The sequence below is a fragment of the Xiphophorus hellerii genome, chromosome 7, assembly GCF_003331165.1.
Source record: "Xiphophorus hellerii strain 12219 chromosome 7, Xiphophorus_hellerii-4.1, whole genome shotgun sequence".
NCBI classification, from domain to species: domain Eukaryota; kingdom Metazoa; phylum Chordata; class Actinopteri; order Cyprinodontiformes; family Poeciliidae; genus Xiphophorus; species Xiphophorus hellerii.
In genome coordinates this window covers 30518539-30533210 of record NC_045678.1, presented here as the reverse complement: position 1 = coordinate 30533210, position 14672 = coordinate 30518539, and the positions used below count along the sequence as shown (strand labels likewise).

General features: G+C 39.8%; 2 protein-coding genes across 6 annotated transcripts in view; both read right to left on the bottom strand.

Annotated features, from left to right (window-relative positions):
* The window catches only part of pcbp3 (poly(rC) binding protein 3), a 59723-nt gene extending 54551 nt beyond the window's left edge, over positions 1–5172 (bottom strand). The window contains exon 1 of one of the 5 annotated variants that reach the window (XM_032567791.1): positions 4156–5172. The gene's annotated coding sequence lies outside the window, so the exon portion shown is untranslated. The remainder of the gene's footprint in view (positions 1–4155) is intronic. The other 4 variants (XM_032567789.1, XM_032567788.1, XM_032567790.1 and 1 more) reach the window with 4 other exon arrangements.
* Positions 5173–7695: 2523 nt separating this feature from the next.
* On the bottom strand, positions 7696–11251 carry LOC116722630 (tripartite motif-containing protein 16-like). The gene has a single exon (XM_032566799.1). The coding sequence runs from the start codon at positions 10689–10691 to the stop codon at positions 9024–9026; it is 1668 nt and encodes a 555-aa protein (XP_032422690.1). The 5' UTR covers positions 10692–11251; the 3' UTR covers positions 7696–9023.
* Between the last annotated feature and the right edge of the window lie 3421 nt (positions 11252–14672).

Here is a 14672-nt window from a genome sequence, read left to right as displayed (position 1 = left end):
AACTCAGGACACCCTGCAGCCTGTGTGTCTTCATCAGTCAGTCCATCAAGTTTATTTGTATGACACATTTTAGCAACAAGATTATTCAAGATGCTTTACATCATAAAAACAATTGAAACATTGCCAAGTGCCGTCATTACTGACAAAAATGTTGGTCAGTGTTTCATTTATTATCATGCGAAAGCATCTCTTAACAGCTGAGTTTTTAGTCCAGATTTAAAGGAAATCACTGTTTTGGCTGTTTTACAATTTTCCAAAGGTTTGTTTCAGATTTTTGCTTCAAATCTACAATAACGTTTAATATTTATTTTAATAATATGTACAAATGCACGGTTACAAAGACTGAAAATGTTAAAAGAAAAGCAGTTTCTGATGAGGAATCACATTACAGATGTAGATAAAAATCGATTCCATAAAGAATTGCTGTTGGTTGTCCTGGAAGTCCTGAATCACTTCAAAATGCGCTATTGATTTTAAAATACATTTACGTTGTACGTCTTTGGCACTCTTATTTACGAGTATAGAGCATTATGCTAGTCTCCTCGACCATAATCCTGATATGTTTTTATTTAAGAAAAAGCAAGGTAGCTGAGCTAACCTACTACTGGTAATTTAAGGTACAGAATTTTATGCACAAACCTATTTTTTAAAATAGAAACCGATGGAACCTTACAGAATATTTTTAAAAAGTCCTATTTGTTTACACTTGTCAATCCCATAATTTAAGCACAATCTCTAGACCGTTTGAATAGAAAAAATGATTTCTGAATTGAATTGTGACCCTAACAATTGGACTAGTATCGATAGACACTGAAGATTTGCATCTCTAAATGCAAATAGGACAACTCCATATAATTAATTTCCACTAAAAATGGCAGTTTTTGAGTCTGTTAAGGAGGTCAGAAAAGTGTTTACAAGTAAACACTGGACAGACAGTCCAGGTCTGTCTGTCCAAGCAGGTTCACCCTGAGAGCAAACTGCAGCATGCTAACAGAAGTCTCTTCATATGGTGTGTTTGGTTTTCTCCAACATGGTGCTTCACATTAAGGCCAAACATCTTTACTTTGGTCTCATCTGTGCCAAAGACTCTGACACAAAAACCTTCACGTTTCTTTCGGATCCTGTTTCACAAACTTCTGCAGCCAGAACAGTCTTTCCTCGTCAAATTTTCCAAACTATTCAGTCCCACCATTGACCTTCAACAACTCAGTCCCATCCACTTTATTTACATCAAACAAATTCACAATGAATGTCATCTTCTAGGTTCTTTTCAAGAAAATATGTCCAAAAAACCTAAATTTTACCGATTTATCATAAAGATAAATTACAATCATTGACTTGCAGTCCATTCTAGTACCAGGCAGTCTAATTCAATTTATACTGCAGGAGTCCCCAAAGTCGGTCCTCGAGGGCCGGTATCCTGCATGTTTTAGTTCTCTCCCTGGTACCAACAACCTTTTCAGGAGGTCAATGTTCTTCTTAGGCCTCTAACGAGCCATCATTTGATCCAGGTGCGTTAAACCAGGGAGAGAACTAAAACATGCAGGATGCCGGCCCTCAGGGACCGACTTTGGGGGCCCCTGATTTATAGGGTTAATTTTGGGACTAGGAGCAGCCCAGTCAAAGTCCTAGCTTAAATCTTTTAGAAAATCTGCAGAGGGAGCTAAAGATTAGTTGATTACTGAAGTTAAATAATCAAAGTAGCAAAGCAAAAAGCTGCTCACATGTAAGGGACATTTACTGCAATCCTAATAAATACTTCCCTGTTGATTATTGGTAAATGTTTTCTGTTTTTAATTTAAAAAATAGGCTTTATTAATTTAGATGAAAAGCCCAAAACCACATTGATTCAGATGGTCAGTATAAATCTGTGTGGATTAATGGATCAAACTAGCATTTTATTTAATAATGTAGTTATGTATTCATATTATTTTGAATTTAAATTAAGCTAAACAACATATTTGCCCCCACCCAAAATGTTATTTTAAAGTGAAACACATCAGTTTGCCAACATGAAGCAATCTGTTTCCGAACAGGAAACGGATCCCAGTCAACCTGGACAAATTCATCCTTCAAAATAAAACACGGGGAAACAAAAACCACATTTCACTTCCCTTCAACAGCAGGAAAATAGATTATCACAAATTTAGAGGTCAGATATCGTTTGTCGGTCTGTCTCCTGCGGCTGCCTGTTGATCCTACTGTTCCAGTTGGATTAAAGCAGATTTCACATCAACTGCTGATTAAAACGTAAAGTTGTATCACTTTGCAACACCTACCATCAAACTCTGAGCCAGATCCTTCCAGGAAACTCCCGCCACATTCAGAGCGCAGAGCCAGGCCAGCGGGAAAACCGGAACGGTTCGAAAAGGCCAGGACACAAAGAGCCAGCTGCTTCCCTGCAGAGCGGCGGCTCTGGAGGAAGCGGGGCTCACAGTTCGCCGTGGGGGTTTGCTAATAGTCCAGCTACGTCACATAATAAGGGAAGAGCTATGAAGACGCGTCTTTGACTTAATCCAGCTTCCCTCAGTGTTACTAAGGTAAACTAAATTTACTAAATTTAATTTATTCTAGTGAATTAAATACACTAGATGGAGCTTCAACATGAGGCTCTGATTACATCCATAAAATGTCAAAAAGAAAAGGAATTTCAGTCGAAGAATAGGATAATAAAGTATTGGTTCAATCGAAAATTTCCAAGAATATGTCACTCCAACATGTTTTCAAATTTACAATGACTCGCTTTCAGCTTCTCATGTTTCACTCATGAGTGACACATGTTCAGTTTTCCAGCTTAACTCAGCCGAACGTCAGTCTGAGAGGAACGCCTCGTAAACCCAAAACACGCCGTCAATCTGTTTCACATACATTTATCTGATTTTATTTGTGTTGTATTTGCTAAACACATTTAATAGATTTATATATTTTTTTTAAATCTATTTATAGTTTTTATATATTTTATTTGAATACAGTTAAAATAACTTTACACATAACATTTATATTAATGAATTTTAAAAAATATTTTTGCATTCATTTAGATCTACTCAATTTAATTTACATAATATTTTTAATTAAATAAATACCTTAAATCTAATGTCACATTTCAATTTATATTCTGCTGTAATCATAGTTTTTATTTATTTAATATTTTAATCATTTATGAAAAATGAATAGTTAACTTTATTTATATATAAATATTCTTAATGATATATTTTCATATAATTATAAGTAAAATTTAAATGAATATATAAATGTACTTAAAAAAATTAGCAAAAATTTGAAAAGGTGAGTTTTAATGTTCTAAAATTTATCAAAATAATAAGCATAAAATTAAAGCTGCGTGAATAACAATGTAATAAAATTCAAAATGGCAAAAATCTTCCTTTTTTATCCATTAATTTGTCTTTGCAGGAATTTGAAGGGAGCAAAAAAAAATCAGCTTTTTTTCCTAGTCTTCGCTAAGGTCCAATTTTCAGATTTGATAAAGTGGCTTTAAAATCTCTTGGCTGGCAGTATTGATGTCTAAAGCACTTCAGTATAATCACACACACACACACACCCCCCCCCACACACACACACACACACACAGAGCACTTCCCCTTCCTGGTGGAGTGCAGGATGTGCTGCTGAAGAACTAAGCAGTTTTTCTCCTCCCTGCTGCTGCCAGGAATGCTTTATGAGCCGCGTTAATATCGGCGATCCGCTGCCAGAAGGATTGCCTGATTCAATCAAGCGTCTCACTGCCTTGTAAAGTCATTACGCTTTGTGCAACGTCATGCGTTCTGGAGCCGACCAACAGCCCTGTGTTTTATCCCGCCGTTTGGAAGTGGCCGCAGCTTTTCCAGGAACGGTAAATAACCGGGAGAACAGAAGCTTTTCCTACTCAATCGCTGCTGCTGCCGGCTGAAAGTTAGAAAATCTCTGGGAATGTGCATGTGAGGAAGTTTATATCTGAATATCAAAGGGAGGAGGGAAAGCACTGTGACCTCACTGACAGCATCTCCTGGAACTGTGTCACTTTACCGAAGGGAAAACTTGGACTATGCATCCGGAAAAGGCGAAGATGACATGGAATATTTTTGGACAAATAGTGTAAGAGAACTCCCAAAGGAGAAAAGCAGTCGAGCACTGAAGGTTGGAGAAGCAGAGACTTACCTGTCGGGGTGGTGGTTGGTGGGACGGAGAAGTGAGGAGAGTCAAAGGGTCCCGGGGCGGTTCGGGTGGATGGGGGTCCCGGTTCGGGCTGGAAACAGGACTGGAGGGTGGTCCAGGTCAGGGGAGGAAGGATGGAGTGACAGGGAGCAGGGGGGAGAAAAATAAACGCCGCTTGGCTCTCCCTCCCTCTCTCCGTTCCTTCCTCTCTTTAACTCTCCTTCCGACACACACACTCACACACACTCGCTCAGAGGCAGAACGCTGAAGTCACTCAGATAAAAGCCGGAGAAAGACTCTTTACATTTACAAGCTCAGCTACAGGAGCAGGGGGAGGATGGCCAGAGCTGCCCCTCCCAATCTGCTGCAGCCGGCCAATGGGTGGAGGCAAACAGGAGACGAAACAGCCAATCACAGCAGGGACACCCAGTCTCAGCGCAGTCACTCATATCCAGCTGGAATAATTAGAAAGTAAACGGAAACATGGAAAGCTGCTGGTCTGAAGGAAGGTGAACGCTGAATGGGTTACTTCTTTATTTACGGCCTGTAACTGAGAGATCACCGGTTTCTCTCCAAGACGAAGCAACTAGAGGAGCCACTATGCCATGAACGCTTCTACTTTCCCTTAACGTAGAAAGTACTCCTAGATCAGCTCCTCTGTTTCTCTTTGTGTCTAGACTCTGTTTTCTCAAACTCCCAGTCAGTAGTGGCAGATGGCAGGGAAGGAAGGAAGGAAAGAAGGAAGAAAGGAAAGAGTGAAACTATGAAAGGAGGGACCTAGGATGGAAAGTATAAGGAAAGGGTGATGACAGGAAGGAAGATGGACGGGACTAAGAGAAGGAAGGAAGACATGATGATGGGAAGGAAAAAAAGAGAAGAGGATAAGAAAGAAAGATGGACACAAGGATTAACAGGAAGGAAGGAAAGATACAGGTGCAAGGGGCTAATATATGAATGTTAGCAAGGATGAGGCTGAGATTGGAAGGAAGGAAAGAAAGAAGGAAGTGACTAAAATAGGAAGAAAGAAAAGGTTCAAGATAGGAAGAAAGGAAAAAGCACAACTACAAAAAGAACCAAAGCAAAGTAAGAAGGAAGGAAGAGGCAATGATGGGAAGGACGAATGGAAGGAAAATGTGAAGGATAAGGCGAGGATAAGAAGAAAGGAAAGAAGGAAGTAACTACAACAGGAAGGAAGGAAGGACAGATGCAGGGACTGGGTCTTGGATTGGCCAATCAAAGCTTCAACATGGAACCAGATCTCCAGTTGAAGGAAAATCTGTTGGATTGACTGATTTCTTTAACAGAAAACAGAATCGGTTTCCTTTTAAAGCTGCTTTACCATAAAAAACCATCAAATTTCATTCACTAAAATTGATCATGAAAATAAATAAATCTCTCCAGCCATGTCTTGATTCAGGGCCTCTAAATATTTTAAAGGTGCCGACTAGACTCCACTATGGAAAAGTGTACTTATGATGTTGCAGTTACAATTGCAGGGCTGTTTGTTTTTTTGTTGTTTGTTTTTGTTTTTTTTCTGGATTGATAATTGGGAAAGGAAATTAATTTCCCAATAGCTGTGGACTGTAGCATCCACTGCGCAGCAGCAGAGAGTAGGAGGAGGCCCAGACTCCAAAGCAGCGCTGCCATTTAGAACGGCACAGTTTACCGAACAGAACCGATACGAGGCCCGACTGTGTGTCAGCGGGAGAGGAACAGACATAAAAAATTCATTAGAGGATGGAAAGAGATGTCACATCGAATATGTAGCCGACTGCACTGATGACCGGGAGCAGTCAGCTGTGCGAGGAAGATGGAGCAGCTTTAAACGCCATCCTGCAGACCTGAGCATCGTCATCAGCCAGGAGGAGAGAGAGGAAGATGCAAACCTGCTGGAAATACACATCTGATTTAGAGGTGGTGATAAAGTGGCTTTAGCATTTCTTTGTTAGATAAAAACACTTAAATGGCAGAAGATTCACACAGAGGTTTAAAGACAATGAGCCGTGTTACATATGTGATTTAATGTCAGCTACCTGATCTTAAACACCTCTGATCCTCGAAATATTAGGATGCAATCAGAAGTGGCACACTTTAAAATTCAGTAAATATGAGACGCTTAAAAAGTACAGCAGCTTATTGCACAAACGAGCGTTATCGCAGATCATTTCCCCCAGGAGTTTGCAAACTCAAGAGCTGTTTACATTCCTTCTGTTTACAGTTTTTCTATTTATTGTGCTCTGTTTTTGTTGTGTATGCACAAATATAGACATCTTGAACATATTTTAAATTTCCTGCTGAGTTACACATTCCATTTGATCTGAATGCTATTTTTAATAACTATAGTATTTTTCTTGCATTATAAATTTACTCTTATGGTAATGTCTCTTATTCCTATATTTCATATTTTGCATAGTTTGTATTGCTGCTGATATACCTGAATCTACCCACAGTGGGACAATGAACGATATTTTTATTCTATTCCACTGTTAAGTTTTTCCAAGCCGATTCCCAAATAATTCAGCTTGTTTCCTGACATTGTAAACTTGGTTGTTTTATGCTCTGATTCCCAGAGTATTAGCTGTTGTAGTTACATTAAATACATTAGTAGCTCAAAGAACAAAGTAGCTTTGTAGGTTTAGTTAAACTTGGGTTGGCTGTCAGTGAGTCAGAACTACTGAGTAAATACAGCTTACAGATCTGACAACTGCAGCGTTTTGTCTCCGCCTTGAGTGTAATTAAAGGCGCCCAATACGTGGTTGTCGCGTGGTCGTATCATTACCCTCACTGCGTCGTTTCACAGTACTTAGCTATTACTGAGCCTCCACTAAACACAGCTGTCCTCAGAGTATGATCCCTCTGCAGCTGTGGGTCAGCGCTCGCTCCCACTCTAACTTCCGTCAGTCACGGGGACTTTAATAAATAACATGCCATTCATGGAGTCCAGATCTCTTCCCTGAAAGTTACTCAGGCGAGGAGTTTAACAGGAAGTTATGATGCTGGTTTATTTTCCTGTCTGTCTGCAGGGACGCTGAGCCCTCCAGTCAATTAATATAAGCCTTCTAACCATTCGAAGCTGGAAATCTGAACACGCAGATTGGATAAAACTGAGTGGGAAGTGACAGCTTGTCCTGATTATTTTTAGGTTGTCCCACTACTTATCATGCAACGGGCTAATGGATATATGTGAGACTGGATCCGTAAAAGGATGCCTTCAGGCTCCAAATGTTTAATCCAATCATTTTATGGCGTTTTAATTTTTTTATTGACCGATGGGCACAGATCCTAAAGTTTTTATCTTCTATGAAGTGGTCATAAACAAACTTATAGGCGTCTGGCTGGAGCCGATGCAGTTAATAAGAAAATTAATTTGTGTTTATTTATAGTGCCAATTCACAGCAATTTTTCTAAAAAAAAATAATCATCATACATGCATTCCAATTCTAGTTATCAGACGACGCAGTAAGCTCAATATAAGCTCAAGAAACCTCCAGTAGAACCAGAACCGGACTCAGTACAATCGGCCGTCTACCACAATGGACTGGAGGTTTGAGAAGAAACAGAAGAACTGATGTAGGATTATTTTCAACTTTCATGAAAGTAAAAAGTTAATTGTAGAAGAGGAGGAGCAATTAGTTGATGGCAGCATTATCCCAGCCGATGCCCTCCTACAGGAAGGAATCGCAGCCAATCAAACGCCAGAGCAGGTGCAGCTTATATAAAGAGGAAGTTAATAGAGAAAACAAAAAGTTACGTCAAAATAACAGTAAATAATGCAAATAAAAGAAAAAAAGCGTTAAAAAGTGGTCAGTTTGTATTGTAGTAGTCTCAGTCTGTGGCAGCATACCAACATAAATATCTCAGGATGACCTACGCCAGTCAATCAGCTTCATCAAAGAGGAAAGTTTTCAGCCTGGTGTTAAAAGTGATCAGGGTGTCTGTCTGCCTCACAGGGATCTGGTTCTAGATAACTAAGATCTGCCTTGCATTCTACGTTTTCAAATTCTAGAAACCAGCAGTAAACCTGCCGTCGGTTAGGAATATATGGACCAATCAGATCTCTATAGGATGGAGCTTCATTATTGAGAACTTTATATGAGAAAAATAAATTTAAATTCTGTTCTGCATTTAACAAGGAGCCAAAGAAGGGAATCTGAAAATGGAGAAATTTGGCCTGTTTAATTTTCAATAAACTTCAATCTCCAAATATGGGGCCTTGGTTTACTAAAGCACGTATGTTTTCAACCCAAATTATTCACCCTGACTGGAAAACATGAAGATCTGCATCATCTCAAAGCTAAATGTAATCCACTTTAACTCAGGTCAGATTGTTGCTCACATTGTCCCTGTAAACATTAGGTGTGTCTGATTTTCCCCAGGACCAGAAGACACTTTGAATGAAATGTTCCTGCACTTAAGATTACAAAACTCACAATTTATTGTAATGAGGAATATAAAACATTCCAAATTTCTCTGTAATCAAATACTTTTATTGAAGAAAGCAAGAGAGACAGAACAGCAGACATTTATTTATTTTTTTATTTAAATCTAAAGAATTTAGAAGAAGACGGCTAGGTTAATAGTTTTTGTTTTCTTCTATCACAATCAAGAAAACAGAAGCAAGTTAATTTCATTTCAAGACAAGTTGATTAAAACAAAATCAACATCCAAGTACATCAGTACAAATATCAATGCAGAATTATTAGCCCAGGGAAGTTTAGATTTTTATGAGGAGAAATTTTTCTCAAATAAAAATGAAAGAAAACATCGGTAGCGATATCCTTTATGACTCCTGTACATTTAAACCAGAAAAATAAAGAACAGAACATCAGACGTTATAACAATGAACCCTGATCAACAATCAGAGAGAAAATCTATTTGGGTTTGCAGAACTCTGCAGAGGATCCTGAGCCAACCCAAACTCCAGCCAGCAGCGGCTCAGTGAATCTGGTCTGGACTCTGTGGAGGAGAGTCATGGTTTCAGAGACGCTGTAGAAACACAGAATACCTGCTCTGTGATCCAGGTACACTCCGACTCTGGAGGAAAATGGACCCGAGATGGAGGTTCTGATTTTTTTGTGTATCAGTTTATAAGTCTTTTCTTGACAATCCAAAGCCCAAGATTTGTCATCACCTCCAAATAAACATTCATCTCCTTCTCCTGCTCTGTTGATATTCTTGTAAGCAACTGCTACATAAACCCATGACCTGTTCTTCTCCACCTCCCAGTAACAACGTCCAGTCAGACTTTCTCTACTCAGAACCTGAGAGCGATCAGTGAATCTGTCTGGATGACTAGAATAAGACTGAGGTTTTTTCATCCTTGTCACCTTCCTGTTCCCCTCTGATAGTACCAATACTGTGTGTGCTGTTTTTGGATCCAGAGTGATTTCACATGAATATTTCAAGAATCCAGCTCTGCTCTTTGGTTCTGGTTCTGACAGTAGAACATCCACCTCGGTGACCATCAGTGAGATGTTTGTCCATGAGTCTCTCAGGACGTCCTGTAGTTTCTCTCTGAGCTCTGACACAGCTGCTGTCACGTCCTCAAAGTGTCTCAGAGGACGGATGTTGATGCTGGATGAGCCTTTAGACTCACTGAGTGGCAGTGAGGGGTAGTTGAGGAGAAACTGGTTGTGATCCTCTGTGTGTGAGAGCTGCTCCAGCTCAGCGTCTTTCCTCTTCAGCTCAGTGATCTCCTGCTCCAGCTTCTCCTGAACATCTTTGACTCGACTCACTTCAGTTTCCTGCTGGGATCTGATCTGCTGCTTCACCTCAGAGCTTCTTTTCTGGAGGAGACAGATCAGCTCAGTGAAGATCTTCTCACTGTCCTCCACTGTTTTATCAGCAGAGTGATTGATGGCCTCCACCTCCTGTTGAAGCAGCTTCACATCTTTCTCTCTGTCCTGGATTCTCTGCTGGATGTTTCCTCGTCTCTCCTCCAGCTCTCTCTGCCTCTCAGTCCTTTCTGCTGCAGCTGAGACTGTGTCATGGCCTTTATGCTCATCCACAGAGCAGAGATAACAGATACATTTCTTTTCGGTGCGGCAGAAGATATCAATCACCTTGTCATGCTTAGAGCAGATGTTCTCCTGGAGGTTCTTGGACAGCTCCACCAGGTTGTGTTTCTTTAAAGGAGCTGAATCATGATGAGGCTGAAGGTGTTTCTCACAGTAAGAGGCCAGACAGACAAAACAGGACCTGACGGCTTTTAATTTTCTCCCAGTGCAGACATCACAGGGCACATCTTCAGGTCCAGCATACCGGTGATCAGCAGGAGAAGCTTGGAGTCCAGTCTTCTTCATCTGCTCCACTAAAGCTGCTAGCATGGTGTTTTTCTTTAGTGCCGGCTTCAGTGTGAATGTCTCCCTGCACTGAGGGCAGCTGTGGATCCTCTTCTGATCCTCTTTATCCCAGTGGGATTTAATACAGTTCATACAGTAGCTGTGTCCACAGGAAGTAGTCACTGGATCCTTCAGTAGATCCAGACAGATCGGACAGGAGAAGGTTTCTCGGTCCAGCTGAACTGCCTGCTGCTCCATTTCTCCTCTTAGCCGCAATGACTGTTGGTTTCATTTCCTGAAAACAGAAACAGGGTTGAACTCTTGATCTGCAAATCACGTGTCAGTGCAGAGGCAGCAGCCAATCAGCCTTTTATCTTCTTGTTTGAGCAGGAAGAGGACCCCTAAAGTAAAAATTTAACTATCTTTACAGCAGTGTTCTGTTCAACACAACTGACAGCAAAACTTAGAATTATAAATATGATCTGCTCTCTGTAATCATGTACATAACACCTGTGTGCAACCTTGTGTTTCTCTGCACTGCTGTGACAGACAACTTCATAAAATGAATGTAGGGGGTGAGAGGTGCATGTTTGCTCTATCGCAACTACGGTCTGTGGGAGTTTTTGTGGGAGTAGTTATTGACTCAGACCTGAAACTTCAGAGCCACAGTCAGTCGGCCTTTTATCACCTGACGAACACCTCAAGGGTTGCAGGAAGAATTTACCAGCAAGATTTAGAGAAACTCATCTATGCGTTTATTTTCAGTCACATTGATTAGTGCAATGGTGTTTTCACAGCTGCAGCTGATCCAGAACGCTGCTGCTGGTGTTCTCACTAAAACCAGGAAGATAGAGCACATCACACCAGTCCCTACACTGGCTCCCTGTAGCTCAGAGAATAGATCAATCAATCAATCAATCTTTATTTCAGACACAAAAGAGGTCCATAGTAAAACAAAGAGAAAAGAAAAAAAACAAAAAGAAACATGACAGTCACTGAGCCACAAATAAATGATGACGCCAATGTTTCCACAATCTTGAGAAAAATCTCGCTGTACTAAAAACAGGGTTTACTAAAATTGCTATTATATTATTGTATGACACGGGTAATCTACACATACATTTATACATGAGATTCCTGAGCGCAGCTGCACATGTGGGAACAGCGTTATGTGCAAACATGTGGCTGGCACTGCTCCATCTAGGCACTTTGAGTAAGAGCCTCAGGCCATCATTGTATGCCACATAAAGTTTGTGCAGGCTACTTTTTTTATATCTTCGCCATAGATGGGCTGTGTAAAATGAAGTACAAAAAACTTTAAAAAGAGCTACCTTCACAGAGGATGAACACATACCAAACTTTCTGATCAAAATATTAGCCTGTGCATACATCATGCAATACTGCCTACGAATGTCACGATCATCAGATAGGTCATCAGTTATGTAATGTCCCAGATATTTAATTTCATTGCATATATTGAGGACAATGCCAGATAAAGAGAAGTCAGGGGTTATCAGATGCTTATCTGCTCTACTTCTAACAATCATGACATTGCTTTTCTTAGCGTTATATTTGACATCAAAATCACATCCATATTGGGAGCAGACCCTTAGTAATTGTTGAAGGCCAGCACTATATGGGCATAAGATTACCAAATCATCCGCATACATTATGTGATTGATTGTGCGGTCACCAACTACACAGCCTGTTTTACAACAATTCAGGCGCTTTGATAGTTCATCCATATAGATGTTAAAAAGGTAAGGGGACAATATACTTCCCTGCCTTACTCCATTACCAACATTAAACGAGTCAGACAATGAGTTACCCCATTTGACATACATTAGTTGATGACCATACCAATAGACCATTATTCTATTTAGATATTTGGGTACACCTCTGCTTTCTAACTTGCAGAACAATTTTTGATGATTCACGCGATCAAATGCTTTAGAAGCAACAATAAAACACATAAATACTGTGGTGTTGCGCAAATTATACAAATCTAAAATCTCCTGTAGCACAAAAATACACATGTCTGTACCATGTTTGGGTTTAAAACCGAATTGATTATCAGAGGTCAAAAGAAACTCTTCCAGCCTATTTAGAAGGACTCTTTCAAAAACTTTCGACAAACTACTAGCTAAAGCTATGGGTCGGTAATTCTCCAAGGAGCTAATCTTACCCGCTTTGTCTTTAATAATGGGTACCAGAATGACAGATAACATTGATTTAGGTAGCAGACCATGTACTAGACAGCCAGTGAAACACATAGAGAGTAATGCACAGAGTTTTTTACTTGCATTTTTCAAATGCTCAGTGGATATGTTATCCATCCCACAGGCCTTATTGTCTTTCAGTGTCATAATTATATGATATATTTCTTGTGGGGATACAATCACATTCTCATTACTGTGAATGCTTCCTATGTCAGAAATGTCACTTTTGACACAATTAAACAGCGCACTGTAGTGCTCTTTCCATAACTGAGTGATTTCTTTTACACCAGTAACACCATCAATAGTAGATGGAAGTGACGTTTTACAGTTATTTACTTTCTTTATTTCTTTCCAAAAGTCCTTAACATTACTATTTCCTAACTTTCTAGCAAGAGAGTCAGACCTCATAGTATTTTCACGTCTCCTTATGAATCTTAAAAAATGTTTAAAATTAGCATTTGCTTGTTTTTTGTATTCAAACAAGGGGCCATGTCTCTGTTTACCTGCATCGACCCATGCTTTAAGAGCCCTTCTGGCCTCTGCATGATGTTCTTTTACATAGTCGTTCCAACCCGGCTTGGTGCTATGCAAGATGGTTTTATGCAGTGGCTTGCTTGAGATAAGGAGGGATTTCACAACATTCTCATACAGAGTACATAACTCAATACCATGTTGAGGGTCTTTACAATTCATATCACGGCATGAGATTGCTCCCTTTGGTAAGTGTGTATTGCTGAACATGTCATTAGTTTGATAGCAATAATCTGATAGATCTTTTTCAGTCAAGTTATCCCATGCTATTTTTCCTGTACTTATTTTATAGTCTACAGGCAAAACAGAAGGTATGCAATTCATGTTTACACATAAGGAGAATGGTATATGGTCAGTGGTGGCAAGGTCATAGTTGACACGAATTCCCAGAATGGAATCATGAGCATCAGCTGTACAGATACAATGATCTAACCAGGAAGTTGTATGCCATGATTCACTAATATTGGTGTAGCTGTTGTTAGGCAAAAGTGCCTTACTAGAAAGAATTAAGGCATTACTGTGACAGAATTGCATTAAATGTGTAGCAAATGTAGAATGTTTATCTGTAACATCTGCATTTAAATCCCCCACAATAAAAAAACAAGTGGATAGATTATCCTGCATAAAAGACATAATAAAAGACAGTCTATTAAGAAATTCGTCTTCGTTTTGAGGACATTCATAAGGTGTGTATATGTTTAAAACAATAAAATATTTGTCTCCACAAGTAAATTTCAGCCCTATGGCCCAATCCACACCCAGTCTAATCACATCAACCAGTTGATCATATTTTTTGTGCCATAATATTGCAACACCACCGGCTATCCTTCCCCGAATTATTCTGGTGCTAAGGTCGGTAGTGGATTCACCAGCGCCGTAAAAGTCTTTGTGTATGCAATTCAGCTTCTCCAGGTCCTGTTTAGCTAAGAATGTCTCCTGCACACACAGTATATCACAAGTCTCCAGTAATTTGTCCACCACAAGGCGACGCGCTCTGTCTGTTTCACTGTGTCCAACACGCAGACCTCGCGCATTATATGACACAATATTAATATCAGTCATTTATTTATCAGGATCTGCGTGGCCGTTGCTCATTTGCGGTGCTACAGATGCAGATACGTTGTCTTGCTGCAGTATACCAGTCTCAGACATTAAAATACTTCTGTTAGTTTATAAATCACTGAACGGCTTAGCGCCACAACACATTACAGGTCTGCTGTTGTCATAGCAACCTTCCAGACCTCTCAGGTCTTCTGGTTCTGCTCTGCATCCCCAGAACCAAACATGGAGAAGCAGCATTCAGCTTCTATGCACCACAAATCTGGAACAAACTTTCAGAAAACTTCAAAACAGCCAAAACACTGAGTTCCTTTAAATCAAAGCAAAAGTCCTGCCTCTTTAGAGTCGCCTTTGATTAGATGCAACACACCAAAATGAATGGTTAAATCTTTCAATACAACTCAAACTTGTTTATAGAAAAACACAAAAG

Coding starts and splice junctions, on each gene's coding strand:
- LOC116722630 (XM_032566799.1), bottom strand. CDS start 10,691: ATGGAGCAGCAGGCAGTTCAGCTGGACCGAGAAACCTTCTCCTGTCCG.